A 21,092-nucleotide genomic window follows, 5' to 3' on the forward strand; every position below is an offset into this window, starting at 1 on the left:
CAGTTTTCTTTGAGATAAAATTTTATACACAAGAAAATTCACCCATTAGGTATATGGGTGGGTCATTCCGAAAAATGTATATACCACCCTCCTGCATTCCAGCAAAGTTCTGCTTGGAATGGAGTTTGGCTTCTCCGGCTGAGCCAGTCATAGACATCACATGTTACCTTGTCCTCACTCTGAGTCTCGCTGAATCCCATGCATCGTGGCACCCTGGGGTTCTGTGCTCCTGGCACATCGAGAATGCTGTGTTCCAGTGGTGCTGCATGGAGCTAGTGTCCCATCAGACTTCACTTAACACAAGGTTGAAGATAAATTGTTGAGAATTCCAGGATGGTGGCAGCTTCTGAGCACCGATTCCGTGGTGCACGCCTGGCAGGTTGCAGTGATGTGTACTTGTTGCTCAGTAAACACCTGGGGGTGCCTTCTGGGTGAGGACATAAATGGAGCCTGATGTGGAGCAGTGGCCTGAGCCACTGGCTGCCCGGGCCTCCAAGGGCAGGGAGGTGTTCCTGTTGTGCAGGGAGCCACGAGAGGAGGGCCTTCCTCCCAGAGCTGGGTGAGCGCTTTCGTAGGGCAGGAGGGTGTGAAGGTAAATACATTGGCTCTGTCAGCTGTAACTGGGCTCCTGTGTAAGTCACTCTGTTTCCCCATCTGTAAAATGGGGAGAACCTAGAGAGTAGGGAGATGTCCCCTTGAGTATCAACTTGAGAATGTCAGTGGAGCCTTTAGCATGGGGCCAGGCACGGAGTCCATGCTCTCAACTCGTAGTGGCCAGCATTACCTAGTCTCCCCCTCGGAGCCACAGGTGGGCCCTTTGTGGTGGTAACTCTCAGCACCTTCTTCCTGGGCATCAGCAGTGCTGGTGGCACGAGTGCGCTCCCCACCACCTGCGGCAGCGCACGCTCCTCTCTGGCTGTGGGGGCCGGGCCTCCCCTGAGCGCTCGCCACCTGCCCGGAGCCTGGGGGACCAACAGCACCGCCCGCTCGCCGTCCGGCCTCCCTAGAGTCCTTGGCCTGACTCACTGTGTGGGGATTTTACAGCTGTTCTCTCCAGATGTTTAGAGTGGGCTTGGGGGTGGGAGGGGACGGTCCTATCTCCCTCGTTGGTCACTTTGTTTTAAGGATGGCAAAATAATTGCCTTAAAAGTGGTATGGCAATTACTGAATGGAGCACTGGGTGTTATACGCAAACAATGAATCATGGAACACTACATCAAAAACTAATGATGTAATGTATGGTGATTAACATAACAATAAAAAATTTAAAGAAAAAAAGTGGTATGGCATTAAAAAATCTCTTCAGAAAATGTCTGGCAGAGCCAAAGAGTGGACAGCCCCGGGATGGTTGCCGAGGCAGCATTCAGAGGACCCAGTGTGGCATCAGGGACCATAAAGCGCCCGTTTGTCACACGGACCCATGAGGGGTCAGAGAGGGAGGGGACAGCGGAGTGGAGACCCTCACTTCTTGATTTCAAAGGCACCGCTGCTTGGTTAATGTCAGAAAGGTGTTTTGCCAGAATCGTTTCCGGGGTAGTCAGTGGGGTTGGCGAGGGGTCGGCCGGGCAGGAAGCCCCTGTCGTTGCTGTAAAGCGACCGGCAAGCAGGAGAATGACAGCATCAAAGCGTCCCCAGCGCGCCGCCCACCAGCCCCTCGGAGCGGAGAGTGACGTGACCTTCCAGCGCTCCGTGCTCCAGGCCCCACGCCGGCGCGGAGTTCAAGGCACTTTGTTTTTTCACCTGTTTCCTACAGTTCTGAGAAACTTCTGAAGAATTAATGTGTGACTATATCAGACACCCGGGCGTTTTCTCAAGGGAAAATAATGTTACAACAGGGAGGGGAGAAGGAGCCACTTGACTGAGATGCAGGACTGTTCTATAAAATAAGAAACCCCCTCTCCAGCTAGGCGTGCTCCGCGTGGCTGTGCCTTCCCTGCACACGAGTCCTCACTAGGTCCTGGCGGCCGGCTTGGCAGGAGCAGACCCTCGGTGGGGACAGGGCGGCGCGGGCCAGACAGGCGCAGGGAGCCGCGGTGCCCAGGGCCAGAGCCAGCCCCGCACAGGCTCAGGCTCGAGCCCCCCGAAGCCCGTCCCTTCACCCGTCTTTCCTCACACTCTTAATTTCACAGTGTGCAGCAAACTTGTTGGCTTCAAAGAAGACAGTCTGAAGTGATTTGCAGATTTCCTAACATTTCCCCCCATCATTACATTTTAATCCATGCGGGATGAATATTCTATGGAGGCTCCTTTATTTAAAGACTGTTCTCATGTTAGAAGCCGGTGTCCATTTAAGTCCCTTTGCAGTAAGTCGAAGAAGAGTGCTTGTTTGGTTCACCTGGTATGCGTGTTTCGGAATGTGGCCTCGGCAGACACAATAGTTGCAATTAGTAAACTAGCATAATAAACGCTTCAACTGAACCCTGCCTTTTACACTCTTACCACCAGGTGGCTAAGAAAAAGAATTAAGCGGGAGAAGTTCAACAACTATGGAAATGACTCGTAATCACTTTTAATTTCTGCTTCAGCAATGAAATATGAAACCACAGACAGGCTGTCTGAAGACTGAGAAGTGCTGAGCGAGGGACAGGCATCTCCAGCAGTGCAGGCCGGGGGACACGTCCAGGAGTGGTTTTGTTTTCTTAAATACTGACAGTGCTGAAGTAGCCACATTTTGAGATTCTCTGAGCCTGTCCCACCTCCCGGCTGACCCCCGGCTGTCCACACTACTCCCAGCCAGTTGGGTTTGGGACAGGGGTTCAGTTTTTGGGCTCGTCGATTCTCAAGTGGAAGGTGCTGACACCCTAGCACAGCAGTGGCCCCCTGCTCAGTCCTGGACACATTGATAATGCCCTTGGCAGATGGTGCTCGGGGTCACTCAGAGTCGGCTCTAAGACCTGAAAGTGAAATAGGCCACGTTGAATGGTAGTATCCCATGCGTCTCTCTCGTTGATTTTGTAGGGAAATCCATGTGTGGTAGGGACGGTGACATAACAGGGTAGAAAACACTTTTAGACTTCTCCTTAGACTGCATTCGTTAGAGGAAGGACAGCATCAGAGGACAGGGACCTAGTCTGTGGCATTTAAAGAGAAGGGCAGATCTTATCCCATGAACACAAAACCCCACCAGTGCACCCACCTGTGCTTCTCGTGGTGCTCAGCTTCTCCTGTGCATTCGGTTTGCCCTTCAGTTCTCTAATTTATTAACTCTGACAAGTAACCTCTTGGTTATACATGATTTTATTCACAATTTGTTTTTCTCATTCAAAGTGAACGTAAGTGCCTTAATCCTCTAATGGGAATTAATTGCTTGTTTCAGTGCTTAACTCTGATCCTTTCTCAATCCCCACAGGGATGAGTTTCTTCCTGAAGGATCTGTATTTGTTCCAAACACAATCAGAAAGGTAATGATGTTTTTCTTATGAAAGGAGCCAGAAATGCAAAATGTTAATTCTTTTTTTTTTCCTTACATAAGTAGTAAAGGATACAATTCAATAGATGAAATGTAGGCTATTATAATTTGTCATTCTAGCAGGCTACATTAGTTCCTAGAAAAGAAGTTTAATTTTATTGTTCGGTTTTCTTTCATGAGAAGAAATTATCTTCTGCAGAAGAAAGCTACTGGACTGATTTTCCACAGAGTTGAAGTTAACCTGTGGTCTAACCAGGATCATTTCTTTTTTTTTTTTTTTAAGATTTTTATTTATTTAACAGAAATAGAGAGCACAAGTAGGCAGAGCGGCAGACAGAGGGAGAAGGAGAAGCAGGCTCTCTGCCGAGCAGGGAGCCTGATGCAGGACTCGATCCCAGGACCCTGGGATCATGACCTGAGCCGAAGGCAGCCGCTTAACCAACTGAGCCGCCCAGGCGCCACTAACCAGGATCATTTCTATGTAACAGCACCTTCCTGGGTATTCTTGGCTCTGAAAAATTATTAAGGCCCAACCAGTAATTGATATGGCTTGATTCCCTCTGCTGTTTATTATGTGGAATATTCTTTTTTTTTTTTTTAATTTTTTAAGAGGCTTCATTGAGAGGAATATAAGCTAGTAGATATTTTTAGAAGATCTTGATGAAGGAGGTGGGCTGGAGAACCTAGGAAAAAACATTCATTGGGTGCTAAGGCCATGCACACAATCGGTAGTCAGTAGAGAGAGAATGAACCCAGTTTTAAAACGACTTTCTTAAAGACCCACAGTTGCCAAGTTGGTAGAGATGGGGATCGAGTCAGGCCTGTCCCTGTACATTTCTTTACTCTTACCATGCGCTGCATTCTTACATGTCCGTCAATAGAACACTGAGGCTGCCCTGCCTGACGATGTTCCCTGCAAGGGCTGAGCCCCAACTGCTATCTGGGCCCACAGGGCGGGCCTGGTCAGCCATCAGTGTCCTAGAAGAGGCCTACCTGGGGGATGTACTTTACATTAAAGCGGAGTTAGAGCCACTTGTAAAGGTCGCTCTTCAGTTTCCTCTGAAAAAACCCAAGTGGCTCACCTATGGCTGTTCCTAAACGAAACTCTTGCATTTTATCGAAGACTAACATGGCTGAAACACGGTAATGTATGAGCCTCGGGATGGCAGTGCCACCCTCTCCCAACCTAAATCACAGGCATGTTCTTAATTAGCCCCGGCTGGGGTTCTGAGAGGATCTGGCCCATGTAGTAGACTTTTTCACATGTCCTGTTGGCTGTGACCTTCATAGCCGCCCCTGGAGATGGGATGAACATGTCAGACAAAGAACAGAAGAAAAACTACACTTTGCAAAAGGAAGGAAAAAATAAAGAAAGATTGGAGCAGAGATAAAATAGAGAACAGAAGAACAATAGAGAAAATCAACAAAACTGACAAACTTTTCAATTTACTAAGAAGAAAGATACAAATAACTTAAGTCAGAAATGAAAGAGGGGACATTACAGCCCATTTAGTAGAAATAAAAAGAATTACAACAGTTGTGTGCCAACAAATTGGAAACCTAGATGAAATGGATCATCCCTGGAAACACACCCTACCAAGGTGAACTGTGAAGAAATAGAAAATTGGAACAACAAATAACCAGAAAAGAGATTGAATTAGTAATCAAAACCTCTTAACATGGGGTGCCTGGGTGGCTCAGTAGGTTAAAGCATCTGACTCTCGGTTTCAGCTCAGGTCATGATCTCATGGGTCATGGGTTATGCTTGAGATTCTCTCCCTCTCCCCCAACTTGCACACTTTAAAAACAAAGACCAGAACCAGATGGCTTCACTGGTGAAATCTACCAAATCTTCCCAAAAATTGAAGAGGAGGGAACACTTCCAAACTCATTCAATGAGAGCAGCATTCTCAGTTACCAAAACCACAGATTAATATCCCTGAGGACTGATGCAAAAATTCTAAACAAAATATTAGCAAACAAAATTCAGCAACACATTAAAAGGATTATATACCACGACCAACTGGAGTTTATCTCAGGAATGCAAGGGTGGTTCAACATAAGAAAATCAATGTAATAAACATTAATAGAATGAAGGAAAAAAAGTTGGACGAAATTCAACGCAAGTTTGTGGTAAAAACACTTAAACTAGGAATAGAAGGAAACTACCTCAATATAATAAAGGCCGTATATAAAAAGCCCCAAACTAACCTCATACTCAGAGATGAAAGACAAAGTTTTTCCTCTAAGACCAGAAACAAGATAAGGATGCTTGTAATTTTACCACTTCTACTCAACATAGTATTTATTAGAAGTCCTACCTGAAACAATCAGACAAGTAAAAGTAATGAGATATCCAAATTGGAAAGGAAGAAGTAAAATTATCTCTGTTCACATTATCTTATATGTAGAAAGCTGTAAGATTTCCACAAGAAAACTGTGAGAATTAATAAATTCAGCAAAGTTGAAGGATACAAAAATCAGTGCACAAAAATCAGTTGCATTTCTATATATTAGCATTGAAAAATCTGAAAAGAAAATATAAAAACTAATTCCTCTTACAGTAACATCAAAAAGAATAAAATACTTAGGAATAAACTTAACCAAGGAGGTGAAAGACGTATACGCTGAAAACTACAACACATTGCTTAAAGAAATTAAAGACAATAAATGGAAAGATATCTCATGTTCATGGATTAGAAGACTATTGTTAGGATGCTAATACTACCCAAAGTGATCTACAGGTTTAATTCAACTCTTATGAAAATTCCCAAAGTTGCATTTTTGCAGAAATAGAAAAATCCATCCTAAAATTCATAAGAAATATCCAGGGACCCCAAATAAGCAAGGTAATCTTGAAAAATAACAAAGTTGGAGGTCTCCTACTTCCTGATTTCAAAACACTTACCACATAGCTACAGCAATCAGAAACAGTGTGGTACTGACATAAAGACACACACATATGGAGACCAATGAAAGACAATAGAGAGTCTAGAAATCAGTCATTGCATATATAGTTAAATGATCTTTGACAAGGGTGCCAAGACCAATGGGGAAAGGATAGTCTTTACAACAATTGGAAAACCAGATATCCATATGCAAAAGAATAAAGTTGGACCCTTCCTTTACACCGCATACAAAAATTAACTCAAAATGGATCAATGACCTAAATATAAGAGCTAACGCTATAAAACTTGAGAAAACATAGGGCAAAAGTTTCATGACATTGGATTTGGCAGTGATTTCTTGGATATGACACCAAAACATGGGAAACAGAAGTAAAAATACATTGGACAACACCAAAATTCAAAACTGTGCATCAAAGGACACAACCAACAGAATGAAAACATAACCTATGGAGTGAGAGAACATATTTGTAAATCATGCATCTGGTAAGAGGTTAATATCCAGAAGATATAGAGAACTAAAACGCAATATTGAAAAACCTGAATAGACATTCCTCCAAGGAAGATATACGAGTGGCCAATAACCAGATGAAAAGATGCTGAACGTCACCAATCATGGAAATGCACATCAAAACCATAGTGAGATACTGCCTCACACCAGTTAGGTTGGCCACTATCAAAAATAAGGCAAAACAAAACAGAAAACAACAAGTGCTGACAAAGATGTGGAGAAACTGGAACCCTTGTGCACTGCTGGTGGGAATGTAAAAATGGTACAGCTGCTAATGGAAAACAGAACGGAGGTTCTTCAGAAAATTAAACATAGAATAACTGTATGATCTAGCAATCCCATGTTCATGGCAGCATTATTCACAACAGCCAAGAAGTGGAAGCAACCCAGATGTCTGTTGGTGGGTGGATGAATAAAATGTGGTGTATGCGTATGATGGAGAATTATTCAGCCTTAAGTAGGAAAGAAATTCTGACATGTGCTGCAGCATGGATAAACCTCGAGGACACTATGCTCCGTGAAATTAGCCACAGAAACACAGACATTATGTAATTTCACTTATAAGAGGTACCTAGAGTAGTCAAACTCATAGAAAATAGCACGGGCTTGTCAGGGATGGGGAGAGAGGGAATGGGGAATTACTATTTAATGGGTATAGAGTTTCAGTTCTGTAAGATGGAAGGAGTCTTGGAGATGGATGGTGGTGATGGGTGCACAATAATGTGAATGTATTTAACACTACTGAACTGTACAATTAAAAATAGGATGGTAAATTTTATATTTTGTGTATTTTATCACAATTTTTAAAAATTTGAAAATAAGAGATCAAGAGAAGGAATTGGTTTATCAAATAAAATTCAGTGAAGGGGCGCCTGGGTGGCTCAGGTCGTGATCCCAGGGTCCTGGGATCGAGCCCCGCATCGGGCTCCCTGCTCAGCAGGAAGCCTGCTTCTCCCTCTCCCACTCCCCCTGCTTGTGTTCCTTCTCTCGCTGTCTCTCTCTCTCTGTCAATTAAATAAGTAAATAAAATCTTCAAAAAAAAATTTTTTTTAAATAAAAATTCAGTGAAAACAAGTGGGGGAGACAAAGAATATAGTGAGGTATGTCCTTTGTAAACCGTCACTGTCACTGCAGAGCCTGAATCCTGGCCTGTCCCTGACAGGGTCACCTCCCCGTGGCCTTGGGGTCAGCCTGACGGGCAGAGCGCTGGGGATACCACGAGCCCAGCAGACCTAGGCCCCGTCCCTGGCACTGCCCCCACAGGTTCTGTGCCTGGAGCCTCGTCTCTGCCCCGTTAGCTTCCACATCCGCTCAGTGGGGCCCCACCACCTGTCTTTAATGCGTGGGGCAGATTTGGTAAGCAGAGATGGCACAGGGCCGGGTGGATGATGCCTGGTCATCGCTGGGAGCAATCAGCCCCTGAAGGAGCGCCATCCTCTGCAGCGTTCTGACCACGATTTCTGTCCTTCCTCTAGGCCGGCTTGACCACTCATGGGTGAGGGATTTCTTCTCTTCCCTTGCAGCTGAGTCCCCAGAGTAAGGAAAGCTCAGCACTGTCTTTGCTGAGAACCCGCTCTGGCATCTTGTAGCTCTTATTCCAAAGCTCAGGCTTTTTCCAGTAGGACTGTCCTGAACCTTTCCATTCTACAACTCCTCAGCCCTGGTGGTACCCGCCCCATCCTGGGCAGAGACATCACCTATTTCAAGGAAAGGCCAGGCAACTCAGCATGAACATACCTGTGGCCACCCATCTGTCCCTTCTGAGGCAGGGCCCCCCTCACCACACCTTCAGCACACTCTTTCCCACTGTCCCTGCTCCACTTTTTTTTTTTTTTTTTTTTGTGGCTGCCTGTTTACCAGTCTATTTCCCTTGACCTTCATGGCGAACGGGAGAGGGGTGAATATGTCTCATTCCTTATGTGGGGAAGGAACATAATTTTCCCTCTACCCTTATTACTCCCTGTAGTAAAAGATTAACAGGAGAGAAACACAAAAATTTTATAACATGTGTATCTCCTGCATACATGGCGAGACCCAGGGGAACTGAGTAACTCCCTAAATGGCCCGCACCCTCCCCTTAGATACTATCTCCAGCTAAAGACAAAAGATGTTGGGGCCCCGGGAGCCAGGTGTGGGAGGTTTGCGGGTGAAGCACAGTGAACAAGGGTAAAGTTATGCATCTCTCAGTCTTTGCCTTGGGCACTGATAGAGCTTCTAGAGATGGAGAGCCATCCCCCTCTTGCTGGAAGAGGGGTGTCTCCATTTCTGAGGTAGGAAGATAACCTCAGAAATGGAGACACCCCTTAGAAATGCAATTGACTCTTCTAAAAAGGGTCACTTCTAACAGAGCTTCTCCTGTGTTTCTTAAAAATAATCAGCCTGAAGTAATCCTCTGCCAAAGAGGCATATTCTGGGGCGACAAACTCGGCTCCCCTGCGGCTCCCTGAGTGCCCTGCTGGCCTTTCCCTCTCCTTTGGTTGCTTCCTGTTCTCCCCTCATGCTCTTGCTTCAGGGAACACGACTCCCCTCTGTGAGCATAACGCCCTCTGTCCCCCAGCCATGGCCAGCCCTCTCTGGGCCCATGACTGCCACCTTACCGGCTGTCTCGGCAACCTAAAACACACCCACGTCATTGGTGCCGTCAACTCTTCTCAGCGCCCCTCTAAGCAAGTGGTTCCCAGAGCTCCACTTCCATCCCATTTCACACTGAGCCTCTGGAAAGATGAAGGGGCTGAGGGCCCTGTGAAATGGCGGCATGGTTGGTGCAGTGAGGGTTCCCCAAGAAGGAGACTCGAGAGGAACAGGCTCTTCTGGTCCTGCTTTCTCCCTAAATACCACTCCAGTGACCCATAAAGACAGAAGATGAGGGAGGGCAATGAAATTCTGGAAGAGAGAAAATGACTTAGCAGCCTGGAGAAACCAGACACCGGAAGTCCCTGCATGGTGCGAAGCCCGCAAGCAACTAGTGACCCGTACAGCAGACGGCGAGAGAAACTCCGGACCCATGGGCCTATGAAGAGGAGGGTCAGGGAAGAAACAACAGGAAAGGGTGAAAGTCTGTATAGGGAGCAGACACCTAGTCTCTTGTTTTCTTCCCAGCAGGGAGCAGGTGAGACACTGTCCAGAGAGGCTTGGTACTGGGGACACTGGTCCCAGCTGGGGTGGGGTTGGGCGGCACCCAGAAAATGGAGATCGAAGGAAATCCGCATGGCTGTAGATTCTGTTATCTGGAGCCCGCCCCCCCCCCCCCGCAGCCTGCACTGCCCAAACCTACTGATCCCCCACGCGAGGTTTGCCAGCCATCAGGCTCTCTCCCTCGCACGCAGAGCCTTCACTGCCTAAATGGTGTCTGGATTCTCAACATGAAAGGCCAGTAGCCAAGGATTACCAGCGTTTGAAGAAAACCTCTAAAGAAACACACACCAAAACAAAAAGGCCAGGCAGGCAAAGATGAAAACGTAAAGCCACCACCCAATCCCATGATAATTAATACCTTCCCAAAGATGAGAGGTGGCTTCGAGCTGGAAAAGAACTTTGATGGCAAAAATAGACACAAATTCATAGAAGAACTGGGAGTTAAGTAGACTATAAAGAAAAAAACCTGGAAAAAGGAGAGAGAGAAAATGGGAAAATTAATCCAGGATACACAATACCTGAGTATTAGGAGACCAGAAAGAGAACAAGAGGGTAGAAACAAGAAGGAAACTCCCCATGGTCCAAGATGGTGGGTTTTCAGATAGAAATTCCCAGCACAGTGAATGAAAGAAGCCCACAAGTAGTGGGGCGCCTGGGCGGCTCTGTTGGTTAAGCATCCGACTCTTGATTTCAGCTCAGGTCATGATCTCAGGGTTGTGGGATGGAGCCCCACGTCGGGCTCTGCACTCAGCACAGAGTCTGCTTGAGATTCTCCCTCTCCCTCTGCCCAGCCCCCCACTCGTGCTCTCGCTCGCTCGCTCTCAAGTAAATCTTAAACACACACACACACACACACACACACAAAATACTCTGTAACCTCAGAATCTGAGAGGAAAAGGAAGATCTCACAAGTCTCCAGAGAGGAAAGCTCAAGTCCTGAACAGAGGATGGTGGAGTCCAATGGCACTGGACTTCTCAACAAGAACGTGGGAAATAGAAAACAAGAATGCCTTTAAAGCTCTCAAGAAAACTGTTTCTGGAATTCTCCACTGAGCCACACTGTTAATTAAGGGTGGGAAAGAATTAGCTTCAGCAAAATGAGGGAGTTGAGGAAGAAGGGGCCATGGGATGCGCGGGCTCAGGGAAGCCCTGGGTGGCATGGCAGGACATGCCATGAGTGGAACCCAGTCCCTGGTGGTAAAAAGATACACAGGGGCGCCTGGCTGGCTCAGTCGGAAAAGCATGCAACTCTTGATCTTGGGGTCATGGGTTTGAGCCCCACGTTGGGTGTAGAGGTTACTTAAATAAATAAGCTTAAAAAAACAACAAAAACAGAGGCCCCAAATGGCTGCATTTAGGCCAAGTCACTGAGTAAGGACTTTATTATCTAACCCAATTGTACTTTCAGGCTTCCTAGAAACGTAGTCTGAACCAGTCAATCAGGAACTTTCTGCTTCGCGCTGATGCGGTAATCTGTCACGTGGGCCTTTCCCCATCCCCCAGAGGAACAGGAGGTACAGGAGGTGACCTGCCTAGTAAGACTGCCACCTGAGGGAAGGTGACCTTGCCTGGAACAGTCCTTTTCTTTTGCTAATAACTTCCTTGCCCCACCTGCCTTCCTGTAAAAACCTTCCATTTTGTACAGCTCCTCGGAGCATCCCCCCCGTGGGCCAGATGGGATGCTGCCTGATTCATGACTCGAGTCATAAAGGCAATTAGATCTTCACATTTACTGAGCTCAGTTTTTGTTCTTTAACAGTGGTCAGGCCTGAAAGGACGCTTACAGCACTTTCGGAAAATGAGAGGCTGAATTACTGTCAGAGCAACTTGAGCAGAGGGGGGAAAAAGCTGCAAGCAATTTTTAATTCCAAGAAAAACAGAAAAGTTGTCCAAGAAAGGAAATTAATGATGGTACACTCTGTGCCTTATCTGAGAACAGTGTTTACATAGTTCTGATGCTGAAATGAATACGGCTCTGCCTGAAACCCTGACAGGAGTCAACGGGAGGACCGCGGGGCAGGGCAGGCGTGCGTTCGGGGCGCGGGGCGGAGCGCCTGTGGCAGGACCGAGCACAGCCAGCGGGGAGCGCGGGCCTCCCGGGCAGGACGAGCGGGGCCGTGGGTGCGCAGCAACCCGCCGAGCCGCCGCTTCGCCAGCCCTCCGCAGCAGCTTGCTGTTAGGACTTCCTTTTACAGCCGAGGCGGAGAGGTTAAGTGGTTTGCCTAAAGTCACAACCCAGGCAATTGGGTTCTAAAGTCTGCGCTTTAAACCACCATGCGAGCCTGTAAGGTAGGACGCCCTCAAGAAGTAGCAGTGCGCAAGTCATCAACAATATGAAGACAGATACCAAATGCCACAGCTTAAAGGCTTAAAAGTGTTGCCTCCAGGGAGTGGAAAAGGGTAGGCAGTTTCATTGTTCTGGTAAAGCTATTTGACTTTTTACATCACGGACACATATTACTTTAAAATTTAATCAAAGAGGAGAAAAGCTAGGGCACCAGTGATTGAGAGGGAGCGGGTCTCCAGTTTGGACTGGCGTTGCCGGGCTGTGCGTTCTTAGATCCTCACCAAACCTGAGAGTGGGCATCGCCGGACGAGATGTTTCCAAGTTTCCTTCCAGCTCCTAAGGCTCTGGCAGGGAACAGGACCACTTAGAGGACACTTAGAGAACAGGCACCGTGGAGAGCAAGTGAGGGCAATGCAGGGCTGGATGGGGTGCCGCTCTGGGCCAGCCCCGAGGTGGCCTCTGTGAAGGGGCCTCCAGGTGGGCGAGTGCCCCCTGGGGATGGCCCGAGGCGGCGGGCAGGAGCGCTGTGGAGCCTTTCGGCTGAGACCCTCTGGGCGCTGCCCTGGGGAGAGGCTGCAGGGAGCAGATTAGTAGGCCCATTTGGGGTTGGGGGCAGTCCTTGGGCGAGGGTGGTGATGGCGACCAGGGTGAGGGAGGGCTGGGCCCAGGGTTCCCTTAGGAGGAGCTGTGGACAGCTGGTGCTAGCAGCCAGGATGCAAGTGTCCGGGACTCAGGAGGCTCCTCCCAAATGTCTGGTCTCCAGGGCTGGTGTGCAGCCCACCCCTCTGTCCGTGTTGCTCCTCTCAGCGCCCTCTGTGCCCACGTTTGCCCATCCTCCCTGGTCCCCCAGCAGCGGCCCTGGGTGCCTACATGGTCCTCATCCCTCTACCTGCGCTCCAGCTTCTCCTTGATTCACCTCCAGACTTTCATGCCCAGCACGCCTCCCCTTTGCGCCCCACAGCTCTAGTCTGTCCTTCCCTGTCACCAGAGTCACAGAACTAGAGCTCCCACCACGTCCCTGTCTTGCTCAAGGCGCCCAGCGCGCAGCTGCACGGCCAGCCTGGTGCTGCTCCCACTGCCAAGCCTTTGCCACTGCAGTTTACCCGAAGCCCGTGGAACTCCTGACGCTCCGCAGGCTGGTGACTGAGGCCGTGGACAGGAGCGGAGTGGGCAGGCGTCAGCAGATATCTGGGTCTCTGGGGGCCGTGCACCCTCCCCAGACGCCCTGAAGAGGTGGGGTGAGGCCCAGACCCCCACACCAAAAAGTGGAAGTCCTGCGGGCCTAGTGTGACTTCTCCAAGGGCCACTTGCCACGGGACTGACATCAGGGGGCGGTGCCCTCCTGGGGCCCCTGGCTGGTGTTGGCTGCCGCCAGCACATAGCGTGGGAAGGAAGGCGGCCGGGCGCCAGGCCTTGAGGAGAGAGGGGCCCGCCTTAACTTCATTAGTTTTGAGTCACTTTCACACAGATGACTCTTCTCAGTTATGTAACCATCTGTGGCCAGACCCAGGTGAGCCGTAACGATTTACCTTCACACGAGAGCCAAGGTTGCTGCGCTGAGTCAGAGTGAGTCACAGGGAAACCTCATTACCCTCTAGGACCTTGGAAAGGAACCGGAAGGTGTGATCATTCAAGTTGGCTGGGTCCTGCCGCCAGAACCAGAATATAAGCTTAGTACTGAAACCTGAACGATCTCTTGTGACTACTTTATAGACGTGTGTGTGTGTGTGTGTGTGTGTGTGTGTGTGTACATGTGTGTACGTATGTTTGCTTATTGGTATTTCTAACTTAGCTATAAAAACTATTTATGTGTAATTTTTAAAGTCCTTTCAAAAACATTAAAAACCAACTGGTCTAAGAAACAGCAGTTCTGCAGGGCTTGATCCCAGACAGGCTGGCTCCTTCGGACACATCTGTTCTTTCCCGAGTGCCTTTGCCCGGTAGCCGGTAAAGGGTGGCGTGTTTCCCGGAGCCCCCGAGCCCCCCAGGGATGGTGCGGAGTAGTGGGCCCTGGGCTGTGCTGCGGTCGTGAGCCCCGCTGGCCCTTCCCAAAGTGTCCAACCCCCACCAAGCCTGCAGCCTCTGCCCGGACCGTGTGTACCGTCTGCTTGCTCTCTGCCCCGCAGCTTCCTGGCCCTCATGGCTCGCGTGTTCGTGTACGGGACCCTGAAGAGAGGCCAGCCCAACCACAAGGTCCTGCTGGACCCCACCAACGGCTGTGCCGCCTTCCGCGGCCGGGGCCGCACGCTGGAGCCTTACCCCTTGGTGATCGCCGGCGAACATAACATCCCACGTCTGCTCAACCTCCCGGGGCAAGGGCGGCTTGTGCTCGGCGAGATCTACGCCGTGGACGAGCGGATGCTGAGCTTCCTCGACGAGTTTGAGGGCTGCCCGGACATGTACCAGCGCACCCCACTGCAGGTCACCGTCCTCGAGTGGGAAGGCGCGCGCGGGGCGCCCGAGGAGACGCCGGCCGCCGACGGGACCCTGCGGTGCTTCGTGTACAGCACGGTCACCTACGCGCCCGAGTGGGTCCGCCTGCCGCACCTCGACGACTACGACTTCCAGGGGGAGCACGGGCTTCGCTACAATCCGCGGGAGAACAGATGCCAAGCGCGAGGACCAGGCCTGCCCTGCTCCGCCGGGGGCTGGGGGACAGAGCCCCGACGATGAGACGCCCTCAGCCCAGTCTGCACTCAGTGCGCCCACGTAATAATGTCCTTTGAAACAAATACTTATAAAACTCAATCTGTGGGAAAAGGAACAATCTCTTTTTCAGCCGCAGCTGATTTTCCCAATATTTTGACATACTGATCACAAAATTATGCCTGAAGTCTGTCTAGCCTACAGTGCTTTGTTGCTTGCTGCTTCCAGAACGCCACGGGCTTGAATAGATAGGGAAAATTCAGGATCTTAATTCCCCTAAACGACATTTCAAGAACTCATGTCATATATATATATATATATATATAATTTTTGTTTGCTTTGAAGATAACGTTTAAAATGTAGACTTCGTGTAGCAGCTAGATTTTAGCAACCCTACTGTATTGATTCTAAATTGTAGCAGCAAGAAGAATTTTTTAAACTGATTTGGGTTATCTCAGTGTAGTAAAAGAACCTCAAGAAAAACACTGTGTTTGGGGTAGTTTTAGAGCATATAAAACATTAGTATGCACAGTTTCCAGATCAAGCTTATTAAAGAAGTTATTACTAAAGATGATCATATAATATTAAACTGGATGTTTTGGGAAACCAAACTTAAAAGTGTTGGTACTATTGTTGGCTTTTTGGGGGGGGGAGGGGGAGGGGGCTTTACTTACTTGGTAGAAGGTTCTTTTCGTTCTAATCTAGCAAAATCACAAGCCACCTCCTTACCGGCAGATGCTGCTGAACACCCCCATTTCAGATGGAAGCTCACCTGAGCCCGAGGCCCGGTGGCAAGGTGCCGTCCCTGCCTCCGAAGGGAGCAGCATTTGGGGGAGCAGCAAAGAACAGGGGGGCCTTTCAGAGAAGAACCAACACATTAGTAATTTGTTCTTCAGGCCTGCCAGAAAGCTTATAGCTTCCAAATACAAACAGCACTTGAAATAATTTTAGCAAGGCACGAAATACCAATTACTACCCACCTCTATCTGATAATCTGTCAGCGTTGATTCAGATCAGCGCACGACTCTGCCTCTGCTTACTTACCAGCAAAGTATGAAATGTATTCCAAGAATTTCAGAAGCAGCTGAAAATGCAGCTGCTGATCCTTAGTAACCTCGTTCTCCGCTGGGAGAGCTCCCTCGCTCTTCAACTTAATGGTAGCCTGTGATCACTAACTGCATCTGGCATAAAAACAGGATCAGTATTTTTAGCCCTATTTTCTTAATTGGAAACTTGCTTCACAAAAACACAAAAAGGCAAGGATGGGTATCAACTGATGGGCTTGTGGCAGCCACACCCACCACTCCTGGGGTGAGAGAGCCCCAGCAAAGCCTGGGGGATGGGGAGGGGGTCCATGGGCCCCGCACTCCCCCGTGGGAGCTGCGCAGGAGGGATTTCCAAACTCCCCAGCGGCGGCCGGCCCTGTGCGGGCTTTCGGAAGTTCAGAATAGCCGCAAATGGGAACGAGGTCCTCAACCAGGAAGCAGCAGGGAAACAGATTATTAAGGTGGTAAATGATAGTTCAATGAGACGAAGGCGAAGAACTGGGATTTACAGAAAGTTTTTTAAAGGATCACAATGGAACGCTAGTGTTTCAAGGCTACTGGCACAGCCAGTAGCCTCTTATGTACATTGTCTTCATTCAAAAAAAGGGCAAACTAATATTTAGACAAATGCTCAGCTTTATTGATTTAATTTTGACACTAGGAAATCTCACAGCAGAAGTACAAATCATATGTACAAGTATTTATATCAATAAAAATTTCCATTGGTGATTTTTTGGCAGATTGTTGGTTTTGACTATATGTGGAATAAATATGACCATGTAAAATCTGCTGCACAGGGGTGTTCTTGCAAAATGCTTGAATAAATTGAGTGTGAAAGAATAATAATACAAATGGCTAATTAAATTGGGTGACGACTGAAAGGCTATAAATACTTCATTCCAGTTCCACGAGCAGATCTCCTTCTCCAACTGTGTCTCCAGCTTTACAGTGCACTGATTTCACCTTGAATTAAAAAAAAAGAAAGAAAAAAAGAAGAAGGGAGAGTCAGAATTACTAACTAGACCATGACTTGTCACCCGTGTCTGGGAATGAAGAGACGTTTCTTCACGGGGCGGGGAAGCTACATGGCACCCTAGAAGCCAGACGCACTGATGCTCCGTGAGCCCTCAACAGCCAGCCCTCCCAAGCTCTTCGGCGGCTTCAGGCGGTAGAAAGGTCTCTGAGGGTTACTGGTATACTTAGTGTTCAAACACAAAAACAAACCCACCACACAATTATACAAGCATCAGAAAAGAGACTCCTAATTAAGAGGAGAAAGTCCTTAGCCTGAGATCATAAACTTCCTTCTGAAGGGAAAGGAAGTGCTGCGGAGCTGTGTGGCCGTGTGGACTCGGTGGCCTGACGTGGAGCAGGCACTGAGCCCCCGCGCCACTGTACCCTCACGGTCTGTGGATTTATCTCGGCTCTAGTCAGGTTTTGCTTTCCCGATTTTGTATTCTGCTTTAAAATGGGCGGGCCGTATAGAGTGGAGAAGAGGCAGTCTTCTGACTTGTTGGGAGGTTCTTGCTTGGGCGTGAAGACAGATGGCGGGCTCGACCTTCCTGGGCATCTGGGCACCCGGCAAACGGGAAGAACGTCCGCGACACCGGGTTCGGCGCCCTGGCCTGCGTCCCCACGGCTCCGCTAGGAACTGGAAGGCCAGAAGGGTCCTTCTCTCTTGAAGTCCGGCCCCGGAGCCCTCAGAACCCCGTGAACCGATGCAGTGACGATTTCAAAGGCCTGGGGGGTGCCACTGGCCCTGCGTGGCTGCCCATTCTGGTCTGGGGCCTCCGATGTTTGCAGAGGGCGCATCTTGCATGCTGTGATGACGACACGGAGGACCGGCGTCCATTGTGAATTTTCTCCGAGAGGAAAAATGGCTCTCCAGATAAGAACTGCCCGCCCCGAGGCTCGCCAGGGCCTGCTCCTCTGTGCTGGGGCTCCGGCCACTCCTGGGGCGCAGCAGGAAATGGGATGGGCAGGAAGGACTCCAGCTGATAGCGGTCAGGCCAAAGTACAGGTTGACCCGGAGCCCATCAACGCCCTGAAAGCGGCTCTGGGCCGCCGATGGCCAGGGATCGGCTGAGCCTCCGGAGACATGAGACGCAGAAGCCACCATGAGACCGCAGGGACCCCGAACACACTGACAGACGAGGGTTCCACGCTCCTTCGGGGAGCTAAGGCCGCGTTCATTTTTGGGTCAGTACCTCAGTCCGGCAACAGGGGCCCTCGGCATGCATCGGACATATATAGATGTTCTGGGTCCCTCCAAATGAGGCCAAGTTCCCATCACGCCCGGACATTTCATGACACTAAGGCAGCAGAAATGTTAAATAATCCCACGGAGCAAAACCAACAATTTCTACAAGAACAAAGACCATTTGGGGTTCACTTTTAGGAAAAGAATCAGACGTAGGAGGCAGGATTCCCCAATCGTGCCCTTCTCTCCCCAACACCCTTGCAGCCGGACTAGCCAGCTCCAGGCCCGCCCGGAACTGGGCCTCTGTGTCTCTCTGATGCAAATGACAGTGTGGGCCGGCAGTGCCCCTCTGCCAGGGCACCCATGTCCCCAGGCCTCGATCTCCGCTTCCCACGGCGCAGGCCATGGCAGCCTCTGCCCTGTCCTTGCCCCGCCCCACCCTGCCTCGCTCCAGGGTGTGGACCCCCCCAAACCAAACCGTCCTTCAGAAAAGGCTCCCTCTGCTACGGGTGGCATCTTTGCAGAAGCAGGAAGAATAATGAAGTTGTTATTAAAAGGACTTTTCTATTTTCCTCAAGGAGAAAATACATGTGAGAAGTTTTACTCTTAACCAGTTTCAGGGCAAATACAATTCCATTTTTTTTTTCCTCCCTAAATCATTATGTCCCACATGTGTACATGGGGCTTTCAGCTCCTCTTGATCTAAAATTGAATTGTTCTCTTCGTGGAGAGTTGAAGAGTTACATTAATTCTTGCAATCTCTAAAACCAGTTCCTGCCATGTCACCTAAGTCTCAGATGACTGCCTCCGAGACAGATGTAAACATTAAAAATTAAAGACACTTTAATTCGAAAGACATTAAGGTGAAGAACAATTGTTCTTTGACTACCTGCACGTCAGACAGGCCCTCCATGAGGCTGGGACACACGGGTGCCAGGCGGAAAGCGCGCGCAATCTTAACGTCCTGCTCTGCGGGCGCGAGGAGCCGGCGGGGTCACCTCCACGGCCCCTTCCAGGCCCAACCATCCAAGATCCAAAGGCGGAGGTTCTGCTTCCTGTCACAGAGCTGGCAAGGGCTGGGGGGAACTTGGGGACATACCTTGCCAGTTTTCCCAGCTGTCATACTGTTCTGCATTTTCATGGCTTCAATCACACAAATTTCCTGACCTTCTGCTACCTGGAAAAATGAACAGAAAAAAGACAAGTTTTAAAATCCTTCTGATTTTGCACCACCACCACTCAGGGGTGAAGCCATCAAGAGATTCTTTGTCAAATGCTCTGAAATTTGACCCAAACAGCAGCAACCTCTAATACTTCATGTTCCAAGTGAATCTTTGGGGGGCAGCAGAGAAGGGCCATTCCCTCTGTCTTCACCAAGTGCCACAGAGATGTGGCCAAAATGGAATGTTTTCCTCTTCTGTGCAATGTCCGGATTTGGCACATCTCTACAGACGGGAAGACCTGTGGTTTCTGGGGGCTGGAAAGGAGAGAGGAGTGGTTGCTGATGCACACAGGGTTTCTTCTGAGTGCGGAGGAAGTGTTCTAGATCGACGAGGGGGGTGGCTGCACAACACATTCCGGGAATAGGCGAGAACCACTGAATGCGCACGGTAAGGGGCCGGCCTGCGCTGGACGTGAACTTTATCTCCACAAGGCTGTCACCCAAAACTGGAGTGTGTCCGGCAGCAGCCTTGGGGAGCTGGGAAGAGCAGCCAGCCAGGGAGACCACTGTCCCAACCTCTGAGACACATGCCAAGTAACAACAAGGTGGCTTCTGGAAGGTGCCTTCCGACGTGGGGAACGACTGCTAGCAGCCTGCCCGGTCCTCGCGCGGAGGCCGGTGGCCCCCAAGGGCACTGGCTCAAGCTCCACCCGCCTTCACTGGGAGGGGGGGGTCCACGCGGGGCGGGGACTGAGCTCCCGGGGTGAAGCCGCTCTGTATACTCTTTCCATTGCCCTTGATGGGTTAGCACCGAGGAGCTGGGCCCGATTCTCCTCTCTCCGTGAAAAGGGCCTCCCAGTCTTCGACACGGTAAAGCTGAGTTTCCTCGGGCCACTGGCTGGCTATTCTGGGGTGCTGGTGGACACACTGGTGGGGGGCTCCCGGGCCTTCCCGGGCTCACACCAGTGCGGCTGTGCTGGCCCAGAGTCGCAGAAGTGCCCGGAGAGTATTCTTCCCCACACTCCCCAGATGATGCCCGCTCCCTCCCGGCCCCCCGCGCGGCACAAGCTGTCTTGCTGGCAGTCGGGGCTGCCTGCGCCCCGCGCCTTCCTTCCCTCCGCTGATCAGGTGGTGGGCTGCCTTTTCCTGGCACAGAAATCTAGGAAGAGAGGGGATGCCAAAGCCTCGGTGCTGGCACAGAGGAGAGACGCTGTGCTGGGGAGCTGGGCTCTGCAGCTCCGTGCTCCCTGCCCGCTTGGATTCATTTGCCCCCCGGCAGCTGCATTCCATGGAGAGTGAAGGGTCCGCACGCGAGAACTGCTCTTCGCAAGGACAGCGGGCAGGGCGTCAGCACAGCTACACCCTCAAGTCATCCCTTCAGGGCAGGCAGGGACCCCGCGAGACCGGAGAAGGGCAAGGCCCCCGGGGCCGCACCTGCCAAGCAGCTACCCCCCGCCCCCCGAAAACGCAGCCAGACCTGCAGCATGCTCGCTCAGAGGCCGAGGGGCCAGAGCGTCCCGCCCAGGCCCCAGCGGGCGTCTGGAAATGGATCTGAAACTCAACGTGACAGAATCGAAGTTCTCTCCACAGAGCAGTCATCGGCTCACCACCTCTGGGTTCTGGTAGCTCCCTGCCTCCGGGTGGACGAGTGCCCATGGCGGAGACCTGGGTGAGCTTGGTCCCCGGCCCCCACCCAGTCGGGCTTCCCCTGCTGTTGCCTGAAAGCCCATCCCCGGCCTGGTGGGCTTCTAGGGGGTGGGGGGCACAACCTACCCCCTCTGCGGCAGGTT

General features: G+C 50.2%; 2 protein-coding genes across 15 annotated transcripts in view; one reads left to right on the top strand and one right to left on the bottom strand.

Moving 5' to 3' along the window:
• The window catches only part of GGACT (gamma-glutamylamine cyclotransferase), a 49,340-nt gene extending 32,755 nt beyond the window's left edge, over nucleotides 1–16,585 (top strand). For 3 of the 10 annotated variants that reach the window (XM_073894340.1, XM_073894339.1, XM_073894341.1), the window contains exons 3-4: nucleotides 3,350–3,401; nucleotides 14,375–16,585. In XM_073894340.1, coding sequence (XP_073750441.1) covers nucleotides 3,352–3,401; nucleotides 14,375–14,921 — 597 coding nt within the window. In that variant the 5' untranslated portion in view covers nucleotides 3,350–3,351 and the 3' untranslated portion in view covers nucleotides 14,922–16,585. The other 7 variants (XM_025874783.2, XM_073894343.1, XM_025874781.2 and 4 more) reach the window with 5 other exon arrangements.
• The window catches only part of PCCA (propionyl-CoA carboxylase subunit alpha), a 394,194-nt gene continuing 389,670 nt past the window's right edge, over nucleotides 16,569–21,092 (bottom strand). For all 5 annotated transcript variants that reach the window (XM_073894335.1, XM_073894336.1, XM_025874636.2 and 2 more), the window contains 2 exons: nucleotides 19,240–19,317; nucleotides 16,569–16,903 (listed from right to left, as the gene is read on the bottom strand). In XM_073894335.1, coding sequence (XP_073750436.1) covers nucleotides 16,835–16,903; nucleotides 19,240–19,317 — 147 coding nt within the window. In that variant the 3' untranslated portion in view covers nucleotides 16,569–16,834. The remainder of the gene's footprint in view (nucleotides 16,904–19,239; nucleotides 19,318–21,092) is intronic.

Source organism: Callorhinus ursinus, unplaced genomic scaffold (assembly GCF_003265705.2).
Source record: "Callorhinus ursinus isolate GAN/ISIS: 27379988/994484 unplaced genomic scaffold, GSC_fseal_2.0 scaffold7, whole genome shotgun sequence".
Lineage (NCBI taxonomy): Eukaryota > Metazoa > Chordata > Mammalia > Carnivora > Otariidae > Callorhinus > Callorhinus ursinus.